The sequence below is a fragment of the Podarcis filfolensis genome (genome assembly GCF_964270895.1).
Source record: "Podarcis filfolensis genome assembly, chromosome: Z".
Lineage (NCBI taxonomy): Eukaryota > Metazoa > Chordata > Lepidosauria > Squamata > Lacertidae > Podarcis > Podarcis filfolensis.
In genome coordinates this window covers 25,244,160-25,268,666 of record NC_139617.1, presented here as the reverse complement: position 1 = coordinate 25,268,666, position 24,507 = coordinate 25,244,160, and the positions used below count along the sequence as shown (strand labels likewise).

At 42.6% G+C, this 24,507-nt stretch overlaps 2 protein-coding genes across 5 annotated transcripts in view; one reads left to right on the top strand and one right to left on the bottom strand.

The window, feature by feature from the left end:
* Positions 1 to 24,507, top strand: part of ACSL4 (acyl-CoA synthetase long chain family member 4) — an 81,238-nt gene that overhangs the window by 4,132 nt on the left and 52,599 nt on the right. The window lies entirely within an intron of this gene.
* LOC310754326 (uncharacterized protein) overlaps positions 1 to 24,507 on the bottom strand; it is a 33,315-nt gene that overhangs the window by 5,344 nt on the left and 3,464 nt on the right. For all 3 annotated transcript variants that reach the window (XR_014543706.1, XR_014543707.1, XM_083596174.1), the window contains 2 exons: positions 20,219 to 20,374; positions 18,841 to 18,985 (listed from right to left, as the gene is read on the bottom strand). Coding sequence is in view for 1 of the 3 variants with exons in the window: in XM_083596174.1 (XP_083452300.1) it covers positions 18,841 to 18,985; positions 20,219 to 20,374 (301 nt within the window). In the remaining 2 variants the exon portion in view is untranslated. The remainder of the gene's footprint in view (positions 1 to 18,840; positions 18,986 to 20,218; positions 20,375 to 24,507) is intronic.

Genomic DNA, 24,507 nt, shown 5'->3' with positions numbered 1-24,507 from the left:
TCTTCTTCTTCTGGCCCTGACTAAAAAGAAAAGTTGCTGGAGAAAAGTAACTGTAATGCATGGGGCATGAGGAATGGTGCCTCTATCAGTGTACAACTTACGGGGGGAAGGGAGAGGAAACTTAAATGAAGTCTACCAGCCCCACCCAACCCTTCCCAATTTTAGCCAAATCAAGCTCCCTTCTAAAAACAGTCGTTCATCCTGTTGCTAGGAGACTTTCCTCTTCCCCCCTTCCGAAAATCTCCCTGTTCCTGTCGTGTTTCTCCTGTAACGTAACGTCAACTTCTGTCTGTTTCCACATCTGTTATTTCTCCACATAAACACGTCATCATGACTAGCGATGAGGCAGCTGACACCAGCTGCTGTCCAGCCTTATTCCTGCTATTTTTATGACTTATCTGACCACAAGTGGGGGCTGAGAGCTAAGTCAGCCTGTTGTCTTCAGCTCTAACACTCTGCATGTTGAAGTGAAGGTCAGACAATATGTGATGCAGGAGACACATAATGCTAGCCCAAACGTACGTACTCAGAAATGGGGCTGACTCTTAGTGATTCTGTAGAGGATTGCATCTTCAACCACCTATTAAAATAAGGCATAAGGGCTCTCAGTTTGATTGGAGCCATGATGTCAGAGGTGGGGGTGTTCCCACATAACTCAGTGAAACACACAGGAATAAACTCTTACTTTCACTGACAGGGAGGAAATGCAGGGGCTTTTGTTGTACCCCCCCCCCCAGGGCAAATATCAGATTTGTAGCAGGAGGGTGCACTAGACCGGGGGGCGGGGGGGAGAAGGTGTAGTGGGAAGGTTTGAAAGCCTTCAAAATACAGAGCCTTCTTTTAAATCAGTTGAGATACCTGATTATTAATCTTCTATATCAGTGTTCTGCAGGTGTTTTAAAACTGTGGGGTGTTTAAAAGGACAGTGAACCTTTTTGGCTCCATGGGCCAGATCCTTATCAGGATCAGCCTCACTGGCCAAATTTGACAGGTGGGCAGGGCTACCCACTTGTCGGTTGCATGACATTACCAGATCACATGATTGACAGACACTGACCACCTGAAAATATTTTGCTAGAGTGATGTTAAAGATGGGAAGGGGGAAATGCTACAGAGAGGCAAACCACTCTCTAAAGCACCCCCCCCATTAAAGGTTGCTCAAGTGAGCTTTAATAAAGGGAGGGAGGTGCTTCAGAGAACATCCACTAAAGGTCTCTCCAGTAAAAAGGTAAAGGGACCCCTGACAATTGAGTGCAGTCGTGAACGACTCTAGGATTGTGGCACTCATCTTGCTTTAAAGGCCAAGGGAGCTGGCATTCGTCCGCTTCCGCAGACAGTTTTTCTGGGTCATGTGGCCAGCATGACTAAGCCGCTTCTGGCTAAACCAGAGCAGCACATGGAAACGCCATTTACCTTCCTGCTGGAGCGGTAACTATTTATCTACTTGCACTGTGTGCTTTCGAACAGCTAGTTTGGCAGGAGCTGGGACCGAACAATGGGAGCTCACCCCGTCCTGATCGGCAAGCCCAAGCAGCACAGTGGCTTAACCCACTCTCCAGCAGTATGTCCAATATGATGTCTGGTGCAGGGTAGGCAGGCACAGCTTGACGCAAACAGCCTAGTGGGCCAAATTGGGGAGGCCAACAGGCCAACATTGGCTCACATACCAGAAATTCCCCACCCGTTTTAAAAGTGGAAGGTAGGAGCTGGTGGGAACATCTGGAAGACATCAGATTGGCAAAGGTTTCTTTCCAATTGGCCAGGACCCCTCAGATTATAGTGGTGTTAAGGAGCCAGACTTTTTCAGTGGTCCATTTGGGTCTGGAGTGCAATGATGTGTGGTCTCTGGGAGTATATAAGTATGTTCAAGTAGAAAGGAAGCATTCCATAAATCTGAATACCAGTCCACAGCAACAGGTTCTGCAAAACATGTCCAGAAGAATGTATGGCCCAGCTGCAGTTTCTGCAATTGTTTCTCAGCTACTGCAAGCACTAAACACAGAAACCCAACTATACCTGTGGGTGGGTTGATTCACCAATTACATCCAGCATTCCCATATTACACATTGTGGCTAGTTGCTGTTTTATCAGTGAAAGCCTGCCTGCTCTCACATTCCTAGCCTGGCCGCAGGAGCATATGAGCCACACCACACCACACCAGGCTTCTTCCGTAGTCTTATGTATTTGAAGTGGGTAATGGGGCCCCTTTGGACACAATGCTGATTACAATGATCACCCTCAACAGTTATTTTATTTATTTCATAGAATTTATGCACCGCTTGGTTGTTTCACACAAACACAGAGCAGTTTACAAAAAGAGTAAAGCAGTGATAGTATCAGTAAAAGCAACATTTTAAAACAATCAATAGCAGATTGGCACCCACATCAGCATTCTAGATATCTGGGTAGGCTTGTCTAAACAAAAATGTTTTTAGAAGGTGCCAAAAAGGGTACAGTGAAGGAACATGCCTGGTGTCAAAAGGCAGGGAGTTCCAAAGTGTAGGTGCTGCCATTAAAAGATCAGTTATTATAAATGTGAAATGAGTAACAGTGCAGTGCCACAGATCAAAGTGGTTGAGTGTGCATATATGGGGTATAAAGCGTATAATGTATTTCAGTGGTAAAGCATGGGTTTTCCCAGGGGAAGTGCCAGGACCAAAAGAAAAATGGGGGAAAAGAAACCACCTGGACAGGGGTCTGGAAAACACAGACCTATGCCTAGAAAGTGTGGCGCAAAGTGTGAATGAGCCCTTAGTATATTTTCTCTCTCTTTATGGTCTAGGCTAATACAGAAAAGGGTTGGTGTGTAGCTAAAGATTTGTTCAACACTAACGAGCGAGATTTACAAGATTATCAAGCTCAATTAGCATTAGTGTCGCCCTCCAAAGGTGCTTAGTATGGCTTTCTTGCACTAAACTTTTAAATCTGGTATTATGGAGAATAGCTTTTAAAATTACATTATGAAACAATTAGTTTCAAGTTAAGACTCTAATGATCAGGATAAACCTTTTCTTTATCCCAAATTCTCCATGTGCGTCCTAAACCACTGTGCTCTGGTGCCAAGAATCTGTACCTTACAAGCTAATGCTGCGAGGTTTTTCTGCAGATCCACTTCCTACATGGGATCAGTTCTGGTTTTTGAGGCCTACAGATCTGGACAAGGTGCTTGCGGCTGTCTATCTGACTTCCTTCTTGGATCTTGCCCAACATAGCTCTTTTGGGCAAGCCAATGGAGAAGTAACCAAATGAGTCCAGAGCATGAGGAATACATATTTATTAAGTCAATATTTTGATTTGTGCCCAGAAACACACTGGGAGCCACACTGGATGTGATCCTTCCATTCACCCAAACCTCCAGGCTTCCTAGTATGTATCACTCCTATGTCTTTTTATTCAGATGACAGGAGGGCTGGCAGGACTGACATATGCTGAGCTGTCCCCATAATACAAGAGGTGATATTGGGCACACCATCCTTACACTATCTGATGGCACACTCCAATTTGGGTTGCTTTGTCCAGGCTTCCAGTTGTGCAGCTTTCAAAAAATGAAAACAGAAGTGGCAGACTCAACATATTCTTGGCTTGTCTGCTGTTATTGTGTTGTTGTTGTTGTTGTTGCTGCTGCTGCTGCTGCTGCTTGGGTGTGTCTTTCAACTACTTTGCAAGGGGCTGGGCTGTGTAAATGACAGCTGTTATTTCTATTTGTAGCACTAAAAATAATGCACTCATCTCCAATGAACATAAAACAGTAATTTGCATTGCCTTGAAATGACTCCAAAGGCTTCAGAAACAAATAATTTTTTTGCCAATTAAGTATTGAGTAAGCTTTCTTAGAGTCACTAATAGCAATGTAATTATTGTAATTCTTAGTATTTCAAATTGTAGTTTCCTTTAATACTGAAACAACACTATGATATGCTTCTATTTTTACTGTGATTCAGGAGCCCTCAGAGAATGTTTCCTGAGATGATTGCTGCTATATTAATTACTAAAATTGCCTGAAGGTATTATATATTTTATTTTATTTTCGCCTTGGTTTTTGATCCAGAAGGATCCTCAAGGCAGCTTACCTAAAATTACTAACATATAATTACGTTGTTGTTGCTTCTCTCTCCTCCAACACTTAATGTACCCTGGAAGCAGCATCTCTCTCCCCTGCCTCCGTTAACATTAGGTTGTTGTGGCAGCTCCCATTGGCTTTCATCCTAGCTCATCCCCCAGCTGCAGCAACTGTGTGGTCCTCTGTCAGGTGATGTGCTTTTTACTCTTGTTGTCCTCCATGGACTGATGCTGTTTTACTATCCAACGGCCAAAAAGAAGGAGTCAAGTGCAGCTGTTGTGCCTCAGGTGAATTTGTAGTTGATGGCATTTGGATGGTAAATCCTTAAAACATATCTGGTACATCATGAATACAATCCATCCAAACTTGCAGTGCAGTGTTAAGCATGTTTACCAGGGCTCATCAACCTGGAAAGGGAGCCCATATAGAAGAAGAAAAACTCTGATCCTAAACCTTTGCTGCCTTGCAGAATATCTTCAGGACAAGAAAAGACAAAGGAATAAACCCTACACAAATCAGAGTGGAGTCCCTAAGAGTGGGTGGCACATTGTACGTCTCCTTCAAGCAACTCCTGCAACCAAGCTGGTGCCAAAGAAATTGCTTGGCTTTCCTTTGGACCACATCAGTGAGGCTGATGGTAGGGGGTCTTGTCCTCTGAGCAGAACTCTCCTCACCTCAGCGGACAAACCTCAAGATACTCTGGGCAAGGGCTTACCCAGGGGTCAGCAACCTTTTTCAGCTGTGGGCTGGTCCACTGTCCCTCAGACACTGGTGGGCCAGACTATATTTTTGGGGGTGAAATGAACGAATTCCTATGCTCCAGAAATAACCCAGAGAGGCATTTTAAATAAAAGCACACATTCTACTCATGTAAAAACACGCTGATTCCTGGACCGTCTGTGGGCCGGATTGAGAAGGCGACTAGGCCGCATCCGGCCCCCGGGCCTTAGGTTGCCTACCCCTGGGCTTACTGATTAGTGATACAACACCAATACAGTAATAGAGAAAGGATGTCCTCAGATGCTTGCTAGCAAATTTCTGTCTTCTATCTACTGCCTTCCAAAAATATTTCAGGAAGCACAGGAGGAAACCTCAATTGCCTAATGGCTTACAGCACAGACAGGAAGGGGGTGGGGAAGACTGGATGAATGAGAAAAGCACTCTGCTGTTCTCATTTGTACATGCCTCCGGCCTCTCTTTCCAGTTTCCCAGAACAGTGTGGGCCTCCCTCACACCTTCTGAAATCTCTTAGAGAATGAAAGAGTTGTTTCCATAACAGTGGAATCCAATCCAGGAAATGACACTGTGTGTAAGAGACAGAGACAGAGACAAAGGGAGTCAGATTTGTAGTGGAGAGAGAGCAGTGAGCAAAAGGATTTTGTGTTATTGCCCTCTGTCCCTTGCTTGTGTGCCATGTTTAGGAGTTGTACTTTGTTAAGGGGGGGGGGCAATAAGAAATAAAGATTATTAAGCCATTTGATTAATTATTAAATAAATTAAGGTAACCACAGATAAAATTTTTGTTTACTGCGGGCTAAAATATAAAAATCCTGGTGTATTGGGTTTTAAAGCTTCTGTTTCATTCACAATACTATTTTTTGAAAAGATAATCTTGTGGATTGTTCCAGGTTCTAAGGACATCCTGGCAGGGTAAACTTACGTTCTTTTTGCTGGCTACTCTCATTAAGCAAAGTGGCAGCATCAGTCAGGGGGCAAGTGCTGAGGGCTGTGGAACAAGGAGTGCTGCAGTTTGCTTTGCTATCACCCAAGCTAGTCTGCTGCCCTCAGGATCCTGCCTCAGTAGTGAAGTAAGATTCAAGTGCCAGTCTGACTGGCTTATGTATGAGGAATGGACAGTTGCATGATTTTGTCCTTAGCTTCAGGCAGCAAAATGACTCAAGACTGGCTATCCCAGTCTTCGGTTTACCTGCTGAGGTACGTCTCATTGAGTTCAATGGGGCATATTTGCAGGGAAGTACCGGTAGTGTTATGTATTGAAGTTCTCACCCTGGCCACCAGGAGTATCATGTATATACGTCAGGTCCACGTCAGTTACTTTAGGTGGGAAACCCTGGGTTGTTGTTGCTACAATGTTGACAGCCGGCTGCCTATAAAAGCAGGCCGGCTGAGCTGTTTGCTGTTCAGTTCTGTTCTGGCCTGTGAATAAACAAGAGCTGTTTGAAGAATCGCTGTGTCATCTGATATGTTCACCCACAACTTAACAGGTAGGTAGATTGTTGCAGCCATGGTTAGCTACCCTCAGCTGCCTGGCTTTAGAACAGCACTGTGAGTGCTGTTACCAACGCAGCAGGTGCTATGGTGCTTGGAAAACTGGGCAGACAATAATGACAAGGGAAACCAGCCAGTTCATTTTTTGCTTTGCTTTCTGGCTTCTTGCCAGAAAAGCAAAGGGCAAGACCTTTTCCTTTGTTTTCACTTTCAGCTCCTTTGTTTTTAAAACATATTTTTGGTCTGCTGTGCCCAAGCGTGAAAATGCACTCTCCACCCACACAGTTTGAATGACCTGAGGCTGCACAGTGAGCTTAACTGCTGCCAATTGACTTTCCAAGTGAGAGTGGCAAGTCCCTTTGTCACCAGAAGCCATAACTCAGTAATGGCCCTTCAGCCACTGTTGCAGCTGCCCACCCAGTACTGTCACTGCTCTGCCACTATCTGAAAATGTTCCCCCTTTGCTTGCCTTTGCTCACTTCCAAGTGCAGCCCACCTGCCTCTGCCATTCCTGACTGGGATAGCAAGCTGAAGCAAGCACTTGGAGCTGGGGTGTGGTGCATCTATGGGTCTGGATTATCTGGACTTTGTAAGGTGTGAGTGTTGTTGTTGTTTTTGGTGTGTGCATGTGATGATGATGTAGTATAATTTTTGTGGGTTCTATGCTTGTGTGAGTCAGTTAAGATGAGATATGGTGGTTTGCCCAAGGCTTTCTAGGGAGCTTCATGTTTGAGAAGAGATTTTAAACTGGGTGTTCCACCTTCAAGCCCCAACCTGAGCCACACTAGCTCTGCACTCACAATTAGCAGTTAAGGGTATCTCAGTCCTACTAGAGTCTAGGAGTGGTACAGAACTATTTAACAAAGCAAGGTGTCCATTATTCTGAAAGATAGATCTTTTTTCTCCGGTCATCCATTAGGCCTTGCTACTGTCTTACTTAGATCTATGAGGAACTTAGCCCAGGAACACAGGGAGCTGCCTTAAGTCAAATTGGACTGTGCGTCCATCTAGGGGATTATCCATACTTACCTTCCCTCTGCTCTTTCAAGGCATGGTCTGCGATTTAAAGCTCCATGTCTGGGCATTCCCTTTCTTTTTGCTCCACAGCTTTCCCCACAAAAACCCCTGCCCTTTAAAGTCTAATCAGAACAAACAGCAACCTACAGAAAACCTAAATTGACATTTGCTCTGATTGAGGACTAAAGAGTGGGACTTCATGGGGCCAAAGAAAGAAAGAAAGAAAGAAGGTAAATGTAGATAAGCCATAGCTCAGCATTGGCTATTCTAGTTGGCAGTGGCCTTCCAGGGTCTCAGGCTTGTTTTTTCACACTTTCCACTAACTTGATGACAAGGATGGAACCTAATACCTTCTCATGCACAGCATGTGCTCTACTGCCACTCAGCTATGGTATGTCCCTAGAATTCTCAAGGTGGGGGCTTACATCTCTCCCAAGCTCCATGCCACACATCTCTGTTGAAGATTTAAGACAGCAGAGGCCCTGGTAATCTTCACTTCCTACACACTGCAGTCCAGATCCTGCTTGGGTTCCCCTTTGGCTACTGCCGTTAAAAGAGGTGGGAGACCAGAACTTCTAGATGCATTCATAGATCTAATATCATGACTGTTTGGGCCCTTGCAGAGAGGGGAGAAAGAACAGCTTTGTGCCCCAAAGACCTTACAGTTTAACAAATGTCAATAGAGGGAGGGGGTTGAAGATGAGAGAAACAAGCAGCAGAAAGAAAATAAAAATAGGAGAGGCTGAGGAACAAGGGACACCAATGTGCCTGATTGGCATTTGCTTATTTTCATACCCTCCAAACTGACATTGAAAGTGTTAGTTTCTCATTAAAAGTTAATCTTTAATGACCTATACGGAGCAGTAGTCAGAGCCCCCAGCTGCTGGGACAGGAACAGTGCCTGCATTCATATGCCGCATAACGGAAGGGTTGGGAGAAATGGAATAGCAACAGGTGTGAATTTATGTTCCTTGGGCACACAACAATTCTCATTCAAAGCTGAGTGGAAGGCAGGCTTGGCTACAGAACACCATAGAGGAACATAATCAGGTAATCAGGTAATCAGAAACCCCAAATGCATTATGCTTTGACTATCGTTTTTAGCAGGGGTTGCCAATCTTTTTGGGCTTGTGCACAAATTTGCAAACTGGAGAAACTATCATGGGTGCCACACACAAAATGCAACCAAATACACAGCACAACTGACTTTATTTACTGCAGTAGAAGACTTCTTTCAAACCTAATTTTGGCAGAGGTAGTGAACTTTGGGAATCAGGGAATCAACCTTTTATTTTATTTTTTAATTATTTACATTTATATACTGTTTGATTGCAAGGGGGAAAACTTCCTCAGGTGCATGTTCATTCATAGTCACCACAATGTTTCCAGCAATTAGCAACCACGGAACCATAGTATTGTAGAGTTGGAAGGGACTATGAGGGTCCAACCCCCTGCAATGTGGGGTTAATCTCAATCCTGAGATTAAGAGTCTTATGCTCTACCAACTGAACTATAGGAATCTAGGAAGCTGCCTTACGTTGAGACATAAATTGGTCCATCTAACTGTATTGTCTACTGAAACAAAGTGGCTCTCCCGGGTTTCAAACAGAGGCCTCTCTCAGCTTAACAGTAAGGAAATTCATTAACAACAACTCCTCATTAGGACTTTGGCTACCATTATTGTAAAAGGTAAAGAGACCCCTGACCATTAGGTCCAGTCGCGGACTCTGGGGTTGTGGCGCTCATCTCACTTTATTGGCCGAGGGAGCCAGCGTACAGCTTCCGGGTCATGTGTCCAGCATGACTAAGCCGCTTCTGGCAAACCAGAGCAGTGCACGGAAACGCCGTTTACCTTCCTGCCAGAGTGGTACCTATTTATCTACTTGCACTTTGACGTGCTTTTGAACTGCTAGGTTGGCAGGAGCTGGGACCAAGCAATGGGAGCTCACCCCATTGCAGGGATTCAAACCACCAACCTTCCAATCGGCGAGCCCTAGGCTCTGTGGTTTAGACCACAGCGCCACCTGCATCCCTACCATTATTGTAGCCAACCAAAAATGTCACAAGATAGTATGCAAGCTTTCAAGTTCTCTAGAACTCTTCATTAGGCTAGCATACCACCTAAAACTAATATCCAGCTTTGCACATCTAAAAACTGCATCATTTCCTGTGTTTTCTTCCTATCAAGGAAGAATAACAATAGAGTTTTATATTCTACAGATGTGGAATTGGCCATGGTATGAAATTTGAAAACTGTGTAGCACCTAACAGAGCCCACTTTAAATGTCTGTTACCTCCTCCCACATGCCATATTAATGCTCTTACCAGATGCAGACTCTACTCACCTGTAAGACCAGTAAGTCCAGGGTCTAAGGTTACCTAGCTGCACCCCTGAGCACAGGACAGGCTAGGAAGTGCAAATGAACACAACAAAACAGATTATTATCCTTCAGCAAAATTATGATGGTGGTGATTCAAAGCCTCAGGAAATAATTGTTGACATGAGAATGGGGTTGTTACAAGTGTGTGCCTACTTTCACTTGTGAAACGTTGGAGGGGTGGTTTTTTTTGGGGGGGGGTAGGCTTCCTGCCCTTCTAAAAAAGAGGACCCTCTCTTGGGCTAATGAAGGTTTATCTGAATTGTCAGCTCCAATGTCATCTTAGACCCCTCATTGTTTTCTCTTGTAGGATTAGCCAGCAATGCAACTTCTCATATGAATTGTCAAAGACAACACACACACTCATGGATTTCCTTCCATCAGTGGCACCACGTCACTGCAGCCATAGCAACCGCTTTCATCTTAAAGGCACAGGAATGCGTAATGCTCCAGTTGCATGAATTCAAGGCAGCCGCTTTGTTAGCCTTCCTCAACAAGACAATGAATGATAGATTATTATGTCCCGTCTGGGAAGCGGTGGGGGAGAAACTCTCCTCTGGGATGGTAGTGCTGACTCAAGGATAATTTATTTCACTGAGGGAGGGTGGTACGAATCTCTTGGTAAGAAGAGAACAAGAGCAGCACAATTTGTGCCTCCCAGCCTGCATATTTTTCTTGTCCACAGCAACAAGAACCAACTGTTCAGAAATATGCTGCCGTCACCAATATGGAAATAGATTGCCTGATAAGGAGCTACTGAAATAAACTTGCTTTGTAAAGACAATGGAAGCGACAAGTACCTGAATGAGAGGCTTTCACTGATTCTGTTTTGTAATTCTTCTAAAATACTGAAGAAATGACCTTTAATTCATAGTTGTCCTGCTATTGTATTTTTGTATTTTTATTCATTTTTATCCCTTGTGGCTTTAAATTATGACAAATACAATGAATTTCAACATGACAAAAAATAATGCAAGTGTTGTGGAGTGTTTTGTTCCTAGCTGGCTGTCCGGAACTCTGCTCTGTTCCAGGATATTCCGTTCTATTAACCCTCGCCCTTGGAGGTTTCGTGCCAACTCCTCCAGCATTCCATGGCCACTGGGCATGCTCGGTCTTCATTGAAGGGATTTCACACATGAGTTCCCCTCCCCCCTAAGTTTTTTGGTACTTCTGCAAACCCTGAGGTTTACCTAAGTCTGCTGCTACCTCCCTCTTGATATTCTTGACATCCTCTTAATAGACATTCTATTAAGGAGTAGAATATCTTTATCATTACTAACTATACAGCTCTTTATATTCTGAACTGAAGGCAAAGTTTATTCTTGTTGCTGAAGAATACTGTTCCTGGCAAACCCAAGATCATTTGATAGAATAACGTTGTTTTTTTTAAAAAAATAATATTTATTACTTTTCCAACAATTTAAACACTACAAAACAAAATAAACCATACAATTAAACTAACAAAACAAAATAAAAACAGTTTAAAACACACCAAACAATTTCAATATCTTATCTTTCATTCACTTATTTCAGCGACCTCCTCACACCTCCCTTTTTGTATTCCACTTCTGTTAATTGTTTCAGCAATTCCTTTCCATCTTCCTCTGTTTTCTATCCTATAATTATCTTAACATATTCTAACTTTATTTTTTCCTTTAATACTCTAATAATCTATTTATACTTAATTCCTTATAGCATTTCTACTAAAGCCATATAACTTCATTTCCACATTTTTCTAACATTCATTAATTTTACAGTATTTCTGTAAATAGTCTTTAAACTTTTCCCAATCTTCTTCCACCGACTCTTCTCCCTGGTCTCGGATTCTGCCAGTCATTTCCGCCAGTTCCATATAGTCCATCACCTTCATCTGCCATTCTTCCCGGGTGGGTAGATCTTGTGTCTTCCAATACTTCGTGATAAGTATTCTTGCTGCTGTTGTTGCATACATAAAAAAAGTTCTATCCTTCTTTGGCACCAATTGGCTGACCATGCCTAGGAGAAAGGCCTCTGGTTTCTTCAGGAAGGTATATTTAAATACCTTTTTCATTTCATTATAAATCATCTCCCAGAATGTCTTAATCCTTGGGCATGTCCACCAAAGGTGAAAGAATGTACCTTCAGTCTCATTACATTTCCAACATTTATTATCGGGCAGATGGTAAATTTTTGCAAGCTTGACTGGTCTCATGTACCACCTATAAATCATTTTCATTAAATTTTCTCTTAGGGCATTACATGCCGTGAATTTCATACCAGTGGTCCATAACTGTTCCCAGTCAGCCATCATTATGTTATGTCCAACGTCTTGTGCCCATTTGATCATAACTGATTTTACCGTTTCATCCTGAATGTTCCATTTCAACAGCAAGTTATACATTCTTGACAAATTCTTAATTTTTGAATCTAACAATTCTGTTTCCAATTTTGATTTATCCACCTGGAAGCCAACTTTTTTGTCCAAATTGTATGCCTCCATTATTTAGTAATAATGGAGCCAATCTCGCACTTTGTTTTTCAGTTTTTCAAAACTCTGCAGTTTTATTCTGTCTCCATCTTGTTCCAAAATTTCCCAATATTTCAGCCATTTGGCCTCCATATTGAGTTTTTTCTGTGCCTTCGCTTCCATTGGTGACAGCCATCTTGGGGTTTTCTTTTCTAACAAATCCTTATATCTTATCCAAACATTAAACAATGCTTTTCTAACAATATGATTTTTGAACGCTTTATGTGCCTTTACCTTATCGTACCACAGATATGCATGCCAGCCAAATGCATTATTGACGCCTTCTAAGTCCAGCACATCAGTGTTTTCAAGAAGCAACCATTCTCTCAGCCGGATAGAATAACGTTTTTAACTGTAGCTGCTTTTAGAACGTTTTTAACTCAATTGTTCCCAGCATGTTTTAACTGTTCCCCAGTGTATTCCTTCGGGAGGAAAAGAAGGTCAATCAATAAAATCATCCAGTCAATAAAATAAGCTCAATAATAAAAGATCTCTGGAGGAAAGGACACCAAGGCACAAGATTGCCAGTGCATCAGATTTATCATCAGAGGTTCCTCTCCAGAGCAAAATGTCTTCACAAATGCAATCACTTCTGCTCAAATTATAAAGAGTCAGAATGGCGCAGCCCATCTCAAGCATCAATTTTGATCACCTGAGTCCACCATTCTCCACTGCTGAGTTCCCCATCCATGCCTCCCAAGAGGGCAAAGAACTCAGCTTAGGAGACAGAACCAGGATGACAGAGGGATTCATTGAAGATGGGTTGAAGCCTGTAAAGTGGGATCTTATCATGGACATGTGTGCGTGTGCGTGCGTGCCCACAAAAAATTATAACAAAGCATTCCCAAAAGTCAAAATATGGACCACTTTGTACTAGGAATAAGTACAAGGACATTTAGTATAACTGTCACTTTAATTACTTTAAACACGAAGTAGTGGTTATCTGCTGAATAAAGTGTGCCTTTAATTCCGCGCAACTGTATAGACGGTGTATTGTTCCTTCAGGCTAAGGTAAAATAGACAAGAGAGTATGTTTGGTCTGCCTATAAGGAATAACCTGCTGAGAAACATCCTAAAAACTTAATAAAAGAGCTTCACAGGGCACAAAAATAATAAAAGAAAAATACTCCTATGGCTATTTTCTGATCAATCCAATGGGTGAAACAGGTATAGGCTTAGATTTCAATTGTGGAGGCCAATTTATACATGATGGGTGGGGTGGCAGCAGGAAAGAAAAGTGCAGAAATGGCTAAGAAACCTTGGCTAATAAGCAGGGATGGTGCATGGAAGCTATGATGCAGCAACGTATGGAGGGCCACTGGTTCTGATAGTGGCCTAACATGTTCCTAATACTCTCATCAAAGAAGTGGCACATACCTGGGTGGTGGCTAGCTATGTACTTAAAGATGCCACAAATAAAGGTCCTAAGTGTGAGCTTGCGTCATGTTTTGCATCCAACAGAGTGTGCACTGTTCCCTGTGCTTGGGTTTGGGTGTGCCTCTAGTCTTTTGAGCCAGGGATCAGGCAAGAGCACAGCACACAAGAGGCTGATAAAAGGCTAGGTCTGTCATTATGCAATTTGCAGGCCTTTCTGCTGTTGCTGTCCATGCCTCTGATGACTATACATGCCTTAGGACAGGGATGGGGAATCTGCAGCCCTGGAGATGTTTTTGGACTACAACTCCCACCATCACCAGCTGGGGCTGATGGAAGTTATAATCCAACTGCCTTGGGAGGGCCTTAAACTCCTCATCCTTGCTTTAAGCATCAAAACTCAGCAATGTAATCTTAAGTGACTTTTTAAAAAACTACTTTGTGACTGAAGGTGAGTGAAGAAGGAAGAAGGAAGAAGAAGAGTTTGGGTTTGATATCCCGCTTTATCACTACCCGAAGGAGTCTCATTCATTCTCCTTTCCCTTCCTCCCGCACAACTAACACTCTGTGGGGTGAGTGGGGCTGAGAGACTTCAAAGAAGTGTGACTAGCCCAAGGTCACCCAGCAGCTGCATGTGGAGGAGCGGGGAATCGAACCCGGTTCACTAGATTACGAGTCCACAGCACTTAACCACTACACCACACTGGCTGTGACCGTGATGGTTATAACCTGGAAGAGTGGGGTGGGAACACTACATTTCTCTTCTGCCACTGCTGAGTAGAAGCCTAAGAAGGTGGAAGGTCCAGAAAGTTACTGACCAAAACGAAAAGACTCAGTTCACGAAGTTTAGCAGCTACAATACTGTGATGACGGAGGCGTAAAGTACTTATGCTGCACAGCTGCAGTGTGGATAACATCAGCCTGCATCCATTACGGCTGACCCCGATGAAAAAACCCTTTTGTATAACTTGTACTGTGACAACTTCCTTCACCAAGTTGCCACTCAGTGGAGGCAGATGGCAAGTACAATGTGTCATGACTGTTGTTGAGGACAAGCAGGGATAAAGAGGGCAAGAAATGTCACAAGCTTGTACTTCCTATTGTCCCTACTTCTTGTCATGTCCAAAGCTGATATTTAGGAGTGGCCAGTGTGGTGGGACAGTGCTGCAGAGCTGCTGTCCTGGCACTGATGTCGTTGCAATTTTCCTGAATGGTGTGGGGGGCAGGCAGACAGCAGGCAATAAGCTGAAAAGCGATGTAAAATGTTTTATATACATAAATGAATAGAAATCCAGCGTAAGATACTATCAAACTAGAAAAGGAAGTGGGAGGAGGACATATCTCATGCACTAGCCATCAACTACCATGCAGGGTTAGTGCTACCAGTGCTTGACTTTGTGGAGTTTTGATAGTATTGTTTTTTGCCACATAGCTCTTGATAGCTGTTATAACACAAACTGATTCAGCATGATGGCCACTCAGGAAAGCTTTTACCTGGGAGCACTCATGCAGCTGAGTCACATAAGGAGCTAAGAATACCTTGGTTCACAGGTACACCTAACAGAACCCACTACAGTATTGTTATTGTAGCTTCAAAGGAGCTTAGTCCCAAATACAATGGAACTCAGTGGGATTTATTTCTGAAGAAACATGCTTAGAATCTGGCTGCCTGCATATTGCTAAAGAGTTGTGCATTTTTAATCACAACAACTATGCATATGAGCGGTTTTTATCTGAGTTATTTTTATCTTAAAGAACATCTAGGTGTTAGCTTCACACACATTTCTATCACAAAAGAATGCATGTGCATTCAAATTCTCTCACCATCTTATTCCTACAGAGCTGCCATGGTGAATGGATAACAATGCTATATGGGTGAAATAACATGAACTCCATAGCTCCTGACCTTTGTTACAATTGGCAAGAAACTAAGAGATGTAATAGATCAAAGTCTGAATTGAATCATTAATTACAACATGTTAGACAAGCAGAAACCTGCCAGTTGTGTTCTCATTGTTTTAGGAGTAAAAATTAAAAAATGCCTTTTTAGTTAGCCAGGTGACAAGCAAAGCGGGGAAAAACAGAGCCGGATTGAGATGCCCAGGCTTGCAAATCAATAAACAGACATAGGCAGGTTATGAAACATCCTCTTGAGTTGACTCAGGATCTGCCTAGTGCAACAAAAAGCAAAAAATCCAGAAAAAAATTGCATTTCTGTTTTGCTTGTCTCTCACCTATTACTGGTGGGTCAATTCCTGAAAAAGATTTGAGAGTAGGAGGGGCAGGAAAACAAGGGAGGTGCAGGTCTGAAGTTTCATAACCTGGATCCAGTATTTCAACTAGGCACCATTGGTTGTCAGAAAAGTATTCACTATCACCAAAATAATATAAGGCATCGGGATAGCACTTTCCAGAAGGTGGGCTATGGAGATTCTTTAAATGAGAGATTCTTTGACTTTACTTCATGCTCACAATTGCACAAATAACCATAATTAGTTGCAGGATGCATATTCTGTCAGGTCAGCCTGGATACTCATCAAATATGTGGATGATACTAAGCTGGGAGGGGCATAAGAGCCAACTTCAGTGGGCCGTGGGTGCTTGGGCACCCACAAAGACAATGAGCAAAGCCGGAGAGAGGCAGTCAGCCAGCCTCTGTGGCACAGCCCCCGAGAATCAGTTCAGTTCCACCCTCTGCAGCCAGCGAGTCACCCTTTTCTGGGTGGGGCTCAGACATGGAGGTAGAGTCTCTCTACCTCCAAGTCTGAGCCCCTCCCAACGGAAAAGGATACCTCTCTGGTCGTGGAGAGGAGATGGAAGAGTCACCATCAGCCGCAACACAGATGTGTGACGTCACATGCACACACCTGCACATAGTGCGTATGATGTCACATGCACAACATGCAATGTTGCACTGCATTTTTGGAGGAGCCCCCCCTCCCCCAACGTGATGTGATGTTGCGTGTCTTGTGTGTGACATCACACACATTATGTGCAGGTGTGTGTATGTGACGTCACACATCCGTGTTATGGCGGCGGGCCCCCACAATCCTGAGGGCGAGATTGCACCCCTGGGGAGGGGTAACTAATGCAGCAGAAGACAGAATCGGGATTCAAGATGACCTTAACAGATTGGAGAACTGGCCCTAAACTAACAAAATGAATTTCAATAAGGACAAATGTAAGGTTCTGCACTTAGGCAGGAAGAACCAGATGCACAAATATTAGATGGGGGGGACACACCTGGCTTACTCATCAAATATGTGGATGATACAATAGCTACCTTCAAATATCTAATAGAAGACGGAGCAAGTTTCGCCTGCTTGAGAGTAGGACCCAAACAAATGGCTTCAAATGACAAGAAATGAGATTCCGACTAAACACCAGGAAGAACTTTCTGATGCTAAGAGCTGTTCAGCAGTGGAACAGACTCCCTTGGAAGGTGGTGGACTCTCCCTCCTTGGAGGTTTTTAAGCAGAGGTTGGATGGCCATCTGTCATGGATGCTTTAGTTGATATTCCTGCATTGCAGGGGGTGGGACTATTTGGGGTCCCTTCCAATTCTACAGTTCTATTATTCTATGATAGTGATGTTGTAAACATCCTAAGCATAAGTCATTGTATTCTATGCTTTAGACACACCAGATTACTACGCAGAGAACTTCTGTCTCAGGATGTTAGATGACTGGGCAACTTGGTTTTCAACAGAAGTGGATTTAGGGGAGCATGACCTGCCTGATGGTACTGTGCCTGGATGGTCATCTGTCTTGAATGCTTTAGTTAAGATTCCTTTATTGCAGGGGGTTGGACTAGATGACTCACAGGGTACCTTCCAACTCTACAAGTTTATGATTCTTCTGAGAAGTAGTTCACTTGCAAAACCAAGTCATTAGCTTTAGCTAGAAATCTATGTTGATATGAAAGATGATGAAATGTATTTAAAGAATTTGCTGGCATGCTCTTGCTGCCTTCTTTGCTGCTCTCGGTCACTGGTTATGTGACATGCTGTAGACATCTAGAGCAAGGCAAGTCTTTAACACATGCTTTGGCAGCCCAGTGTGACATATCTGTTGCTAGTTATTCATTCCTACTAGGCCGAAGGTTAATGCTGGTCACTGGCATCTCATGGCTTAAAACTGGTGTTTGCTGTTATATACAAGCATATTACAAAGCTGCACTTCCACTGCAGATATGTGTTTTGCTGGCTATTTATAATACACCATGATTGTAAGCATATAAGCACACAGAGATGGTACTCATGCCAAATCAGAAGTCAAAAATAGACTTCAAGGGTATGTGACGACAAAACTGCTGTACGGCAATTGATGGAACTACAATTTCTCAGTTTCTGTTCTTGTATGAATAATTTAACTTATCACCATACGGTTATGAAGTAAGTCAAGGATATATTTCCAAAAGGTAACATCAGTGGATAGAAGACCTTCTGGCTTGGATCTATTTGTCTGGGTTTTGTTGGTCACAGCCTGATCTTTTTTAAGTTTTCGGAATAAAATAAAATTCAGAATAAAATGTTTCTACAAAACAACATTTCTATACGACATGCAATCCCTGATGCTTCTGCTTCTCCTAAAGCCATATCAGACACAAACGTCTCCACAGTTTCCCGAGGCATAGGTGAGTTAGTCAGTATCAGCAAAACAACTATTTTTGCAGTCCCTCCAAAGGCTTGCCATACATCAAGAAAATTCCTGATGTGCCCTGACATGTCCAGCTGAAACGGTTTGTTCCCCAAAAAAGTATCCAGAGCTGTTTTTAAGGGTTGAACCCACGTCACAACAGAGCTAGTGGGGGGAAAGGTGCCATTTTCAACAGAGAAGTGGACAGGAGAGGTGTTTCAGTCTCCTCCTGCCTTCCATTTCACCCCACAATAATTATTTCATCACTAGCCAATTTTCTCTGTGATACAGCAGCATGTGCCTGAATATTTTGATGGCACAGAAACCAGTGGTGATAGTGTTGCAGAGGAAAAGCAGTAGCCTGCAATGACTTGTATTCAAACCAGCACTCGGGTCTGAAAGATGTAGACATGTTGCAGAGTAAAAATAAACTGAGTATATCCGGGCATGTACTTTCCAACCATCACTGAGTGAACTCAACCATACATTATAGAAGTATATCCAGACTGAATGCCACAGCATTGGCATAGGTAACAGCACAAGGTTATAACTTTTAAAATTAAGCTTGGATCTCACATACAAGCATAGGGTTATGATCCTATTGACCAGTTAGCTATTGTGTAAAAACAAGTGCCCTGACCTGTTAGATAAGGCGAAGGGTCCATCTACTCCAGCACTGCTTGTGGACATCCAGCCAGCTTTTGTGATATTCATAAGCAAGGTCGGAAGGCAACAGTACTCCCCCACCAGATGCCTGCTAACAAGTATCCAGAGGTATGCCGAACCTGAAAATTACATTTAAGCTATCATGGAAAATAAGAGTTTTAGGCATACACTCCATAAATTTATCTAAACCCCTTTAAAATCATCTTTGCCATGGCCATCATGGCCACTGCACTGGATCTGAAGTACTAAATGTTTTGTATCACTAACTGTCTAAAGTGGCCAAATCATTATTCCTGTGGACATGTAAGCCTACTCTCTTTTGCTACCTTTCCGTTCTGGAGAGTTTTGCAGAACTTGAAAGCTTACATAGTCTTTGGTAAAGACACACAAGAGGTAGTTATGCTGGCCTGTAAAGGGGGGGGGGGTGCAATCCAAAATCCACATTAGGGCAATACCATTATTAGTCTAACTAAAATGTTACAAAATAGTGTGCAGGCGTTTCCCAGAACACTTCAATAGGCTAGATAGTAAACAAAGAGGAAGTAGGAGAAGAAAAAAATGGACCAGCAAAGCCAACAAATCTACATCAGGTTAGAAAGTTAGATTTGTTAAATTTATAGAGATCACTTCTCCCTACAAAAAAACCCCAAATCATGTACAAAGTAAAAATACAATAAAAATGACACAAGCATGCTAAAAAACACAGAATAAAATATCATAAATGGGTTAATCCCCATCACAGCCACCCACCCATTCTAAGATGAAATAAAAACAGGACAAACATTTAGAGTCTTAAGATGGAGTGTGGAAGGAGACAGCAGATTGAAATTAGGGCCTGCTAGGAACTTTGTGGGTTTCAGGTTTCATCCATTAATAATAGAAATGACGGCCAATAATAGAAATGGGAAAATTAAAATGGCAGTATGTTGAAGGCACTAGAAATCCTTATGGCTTATTTTTTGGGTCTGCAATGTTTCATAATTATTATTTTTTGCATAATAATTCATTATAAATCTGAAAAGTGCATGCTTCACTCAGGGGCAGATTAGGATTGGGTGAGCAGTACACACACACTGGGCAATGAACCGAAGGGACACATCGTCTCTAAGGCCAGTCATGTTGATTGCCTTTGATTTAATTGTGTTCCCTTAGACAAAGAAGATAACAAAAAGAGCTGCTTAGAAAAGCAGACATGATGCTACAAATTTACCTAGGTTTTAGGCAACTATACAGTAATGAAATGGGCCTATATGCTGGTCTGCTGGACGAGTAGGGTTAATTGTTCCTCCAATGTCACTTTCCGATATAAATCTCCCTTCCCGTCTTTAACTGATATGTATTGAAGTTCTCACCCTGGCCACCAGGAGTATCGTGCATATAGTTTTCACTCAGGTCCACGTCGGTTACTTTAAGTGGGAAACCCTGGGTTGTTGTTGCTACAATGTTGATAGCCGGCTGCCTATAAAAGCAGGCCAGCTGAGCTGTTTGCTGTTCAGTTCTGTTCTGGCCTCTGAATGAACAAGAGCTGTTTGAAGAATCACTGTGTCGTCTGATATGTTCACCCACAACTTAACATTAACTATTCTGTGCCTATATGGAAATGTTTTCTCCAAAGTGGGTTCTCCTTCATAGAGAGCACGTGTTGTGGTGGGAGTAACCATGACTTCCCCTGTTGCTGGGTGGGTTAGTTTGGATGGCCATGAGTTTGATTGGGCACCTCCAATGTTGCTGGGGAAAATTTATTGTTGCAATTTTATTTGATTGATGGGGGTGCTATATAGGTCCCTATGTGCAGCGTTGAGCTTCCTCTTTTCGCTGCGCACATTGGATTACTCGCCCACCCTCCCTTTCTTTAGGGTTTGTTCACACTGACCTTGCTATGCCTTGTCAATGTGGTGTAGTGGTTAAGAGCGGTGGACTTGTAATCTGGTGAACCGGGTTCACTTCCCTGCTCCTCCACCTGCAGCTGCTGGGTGACCTTGGGCCAGTCACACTTCTCTGAAGTCTCTTAGCCTCACTCACCTCACAGAGTGTTTGTTGTGGGGAGGAAGGAAAAGGAGGTTGTGAGCCACTTTGAGACTCCTTAGGGTAGTGATAAAGCGGGATATCAAATCCAAACTCCTCCTCCTCCTCTTCTTCTTCTTCTTCTTCTTGTCATGGGGGTGTCTGCTTTAGAGTGGGGGCCCGGAAGAATTTTACTATTTGGCTGATTGGCTAGTGCCATTTGGGTTTTGCCTACTGCGTAGCAAATCATCACAACTTGTAAGGTTGTGGTTAGGCATTGGTTAATTTTTGGTTGGTGGAGGGATTGTGGTTGGCTGTGCCTGCTCCTCCAATGCTGCTTCTGCAAGGGTATTCCGTTAAAGGAATCCAGGGGCTCGCCATGCTTTTGTCCGAATCCCTGGCAAAGGGCCAGGGCCACACAAGAGCCCCTGGGAGCATTTGGGGAAAGGTGAGAGCCTGGCACCCAGCTTTATTCTCTCCCCAAAATTGTTTGCCCTTACTGACTTCCACACGGGTGTGGTTGTCGGTTCTGTTCCTACCTCCAAGTGGGAACAGACAGTCGCTAACCAATGCCTAAGCAACCACTCACATACTGTAATTCAATAAAGTTGTGGCCAAAATTATGCCAAAAACCAAAACAAAAATGATGTGTGAACCGTGTTTTATTTGGGGGTGTCTTGGGGGTCCTCGACACTCAATGGGACAAACAGCAACTTGTTTATGTTCGTGTGCACACAATTTAGATTGAGCAAACAGTATGAGGGGAAGGATCATATCTCGTTTTAGTGTTGCAGACTAGATCCAATTTGGGATCTGAATCCAAAAAACATTGGGGAATATGATCACAGATTTCCTGTAGTTTAGCTATTTTGGCCCTCAGAAAGCAGTAAGAAGTCTTACTGTTCAATTAACAATACAGTGGTACCTCGGGTTACAGACGCTTCAGGTTACAGACTCCACTAACCCAGAAATAGTACCTCGGGTTAAGAACTTTGCTTCAGGATGAGAACAGAAATTGTGCGGCGGCAGCAGGAGGCCCCATTAGCTAAAGTGGTACTTCAGGTTAAGAACAGTTTCAGGTAAAGAGCAGACCTCCAGAACAAATTAAGTTCTTAACCCGAGGTACCACTGTACAATTCACCTTTCCACTTAAGGCCATGGAAATGACCCACTGCCTTATAAAGGCTGGATTGCTTCTTTAGTTAACAAAGAGGTTCTGAAGAACACATTACAGATATGTGTGGCATAATTTCTTTATCCTGAGTCAGTTCTAGCACGGTACTGTGTACTCTGCTGGGCAGAGGCTATTCAAGTTTCAGGAAAATGTATTTTCCAGCCTTTTTACCAGAGACTACTCTTAGAAGAAGAAGAAATCGGTTCCCTTCAAATGTTTTGTACTACAGCTCCTATTATCCTGTAACAATAGCCATATTTGTTGGAGCTCACAGAAGTTGTAGTCAAAAATATCTAGAGAGCACCAGGCTGAGGAAGGCTGAGCTAGGAGTTAAACCTGGTACTACATGCACAAGTAGTCCGCTTCTTTTTTTTTTTTTAGTGCACTTGTATGACAGAACAGCAAACGAAACAAAGGTGTATTTACAAACTATTCACAAAAAGGGCTCATCCACACTTCCACTTGTCCCATGATTTCTGGACACAGGACAAAGGGAGAACCTTTTGGACCCGTGCCTAGAAATTACAGGGCAAATGGTAATGCGAATGAACCAAAAGAGGGAGAAAAGTTTGCGCAGCAAAAAAAGCAGAATGCCATTGAATACCAGCTGCTTGGAAGTGCAATGGGAAGAGTGTTTTTGTGCTCAAATCCTGCTTGCAGGCCTGACATAAGCATCCATTTGACCATAGTGATAACAGAATGCTGGACTAGACAGGCCCTTGACATGATCCAGCAAGCCTGGTATGAAAAATCCAGTATCTGACAACCATATCCACTCATGCTAATAATATATGCAACCTTGTAAGCTAAGATTGCATTTCTGTCTCACATGAAAGAATAAGGAAGGATTTAACTGGATGTTGACTACACACCCATCCACTGTTGTAACAGAAAGGGGAGAGGAGGTAGAAAGTGGGGTTTTCATTCAAGGATTAGGCAGGGAATGTGCGCTTAAACCTTAGGAATCAATTAACAATTTTGCCTTGGTATTTCCCAAAACAGTTCAAGGATTTGGCATACTCATCCAAAACAATTAGAATCACATTTTGATTTCTGAATGAATCACTAAATTCCACTATAGCTTGCTGCAGTTTTTTGGTTTTTTTACTATGTAGTCAGAAAGGAACTGTGACTGTTGTGATCTCAGATTGGATGAAATGGGGGTGGGGAGAGATTCCTCATCCTCTGTGTGCTATATACAGCAGAAAAACAAAGCCTTGTTGACTGTGTTCTTCCTTTTCATTTGATAACATCTTGTACGTAACTTCAACCCCAAAGAATCAGTTCTGAAGTCCTACACCAAATATGGTCATGTCTTTAAACTGGAAGTTGAGGGGATGAAATCATGGGAAGAGTTCAAGTTTCAATTATTTGCATGCCAAACCAGTCTATTGAGCACACAATATTTCATACCAGTGTGTACAAGGCCACTAATCCAGAATTTTAAAACGTCTATGGGAATAAATAAATACTTAGATTATTATTTTTTTACAATGTGCATTTTAGCACAAAGATCTGTCCTAGCTGCATTTTCTAGTTCCTCTTATATCAACACTTTAGTTTCCATTTCCCACTCTTTTCTCATGAGTCTCAAGTTACTGAGTTTACGAAAGAGTTCAACCACCAATTTCATTAAGTGACTTCTCAAATGAAAGTTTAGAGTAAAAAATTAATCTTAAAGATGAGCAAAAGGGTTTATTTTTCCCTTTTTCAATTTCACACATTTAAAAATAACCCACAAGGAAGTTTATTGTATGATTAAGTAGTGGATCTATATTTCTAAACTGCATTGAGCTGCAATTACAGTATACAAATAACAGACATCCGTGGACTTTGATTTAATAATGAGGAATCTGGATATTAAGCTAACAGATCTGATTTAAATGTCATTGAAACTGTCAATACATACCTGCCTCTCTCCGTGCTACAAATAGTAGGTGTTTAAAGCTGAAATCCAAACACACTTTCTAGGTCCGTGTTGGTGGGAAGAAGGAAGATTAGCATCTACTGGTAGATCTTCAGGTGACATCGATTTCCAATTGTCTAACAATAGAAACAACTGAAAAGCTTGCCTCCACATAATATTAGGTTGCTGAAAATGTATGCTTGGGGGAAAACCCGAAGTGATTTTTTTCTCTGAAAGTATTTGTAAGCTTGGTTCTGGTACTGATCTCAAATTCCTGGGCTGAGCATTTGTTCAGAAGCACTCTATTTCATAGCCATCTGGCTGAGCCACTATTTTGCATCTTGAAGTGGATGTCAGGGATAAACTTAAAAAGGCAAAAACCCCAACGTTAATCCTACAAGGCTAAGATCTGCTCACCCACGTTCTAGAGAATAGGCCCAACTGAGAAAAGTAAAACTTACTTCTGAGTAAACAAGAACAGGGTTGCACAGAAAAGCTGTTACCTTATTCAGTAGTCTAACTGTGCAGTTTCTGCTTCCTATGCAACCACCATATGC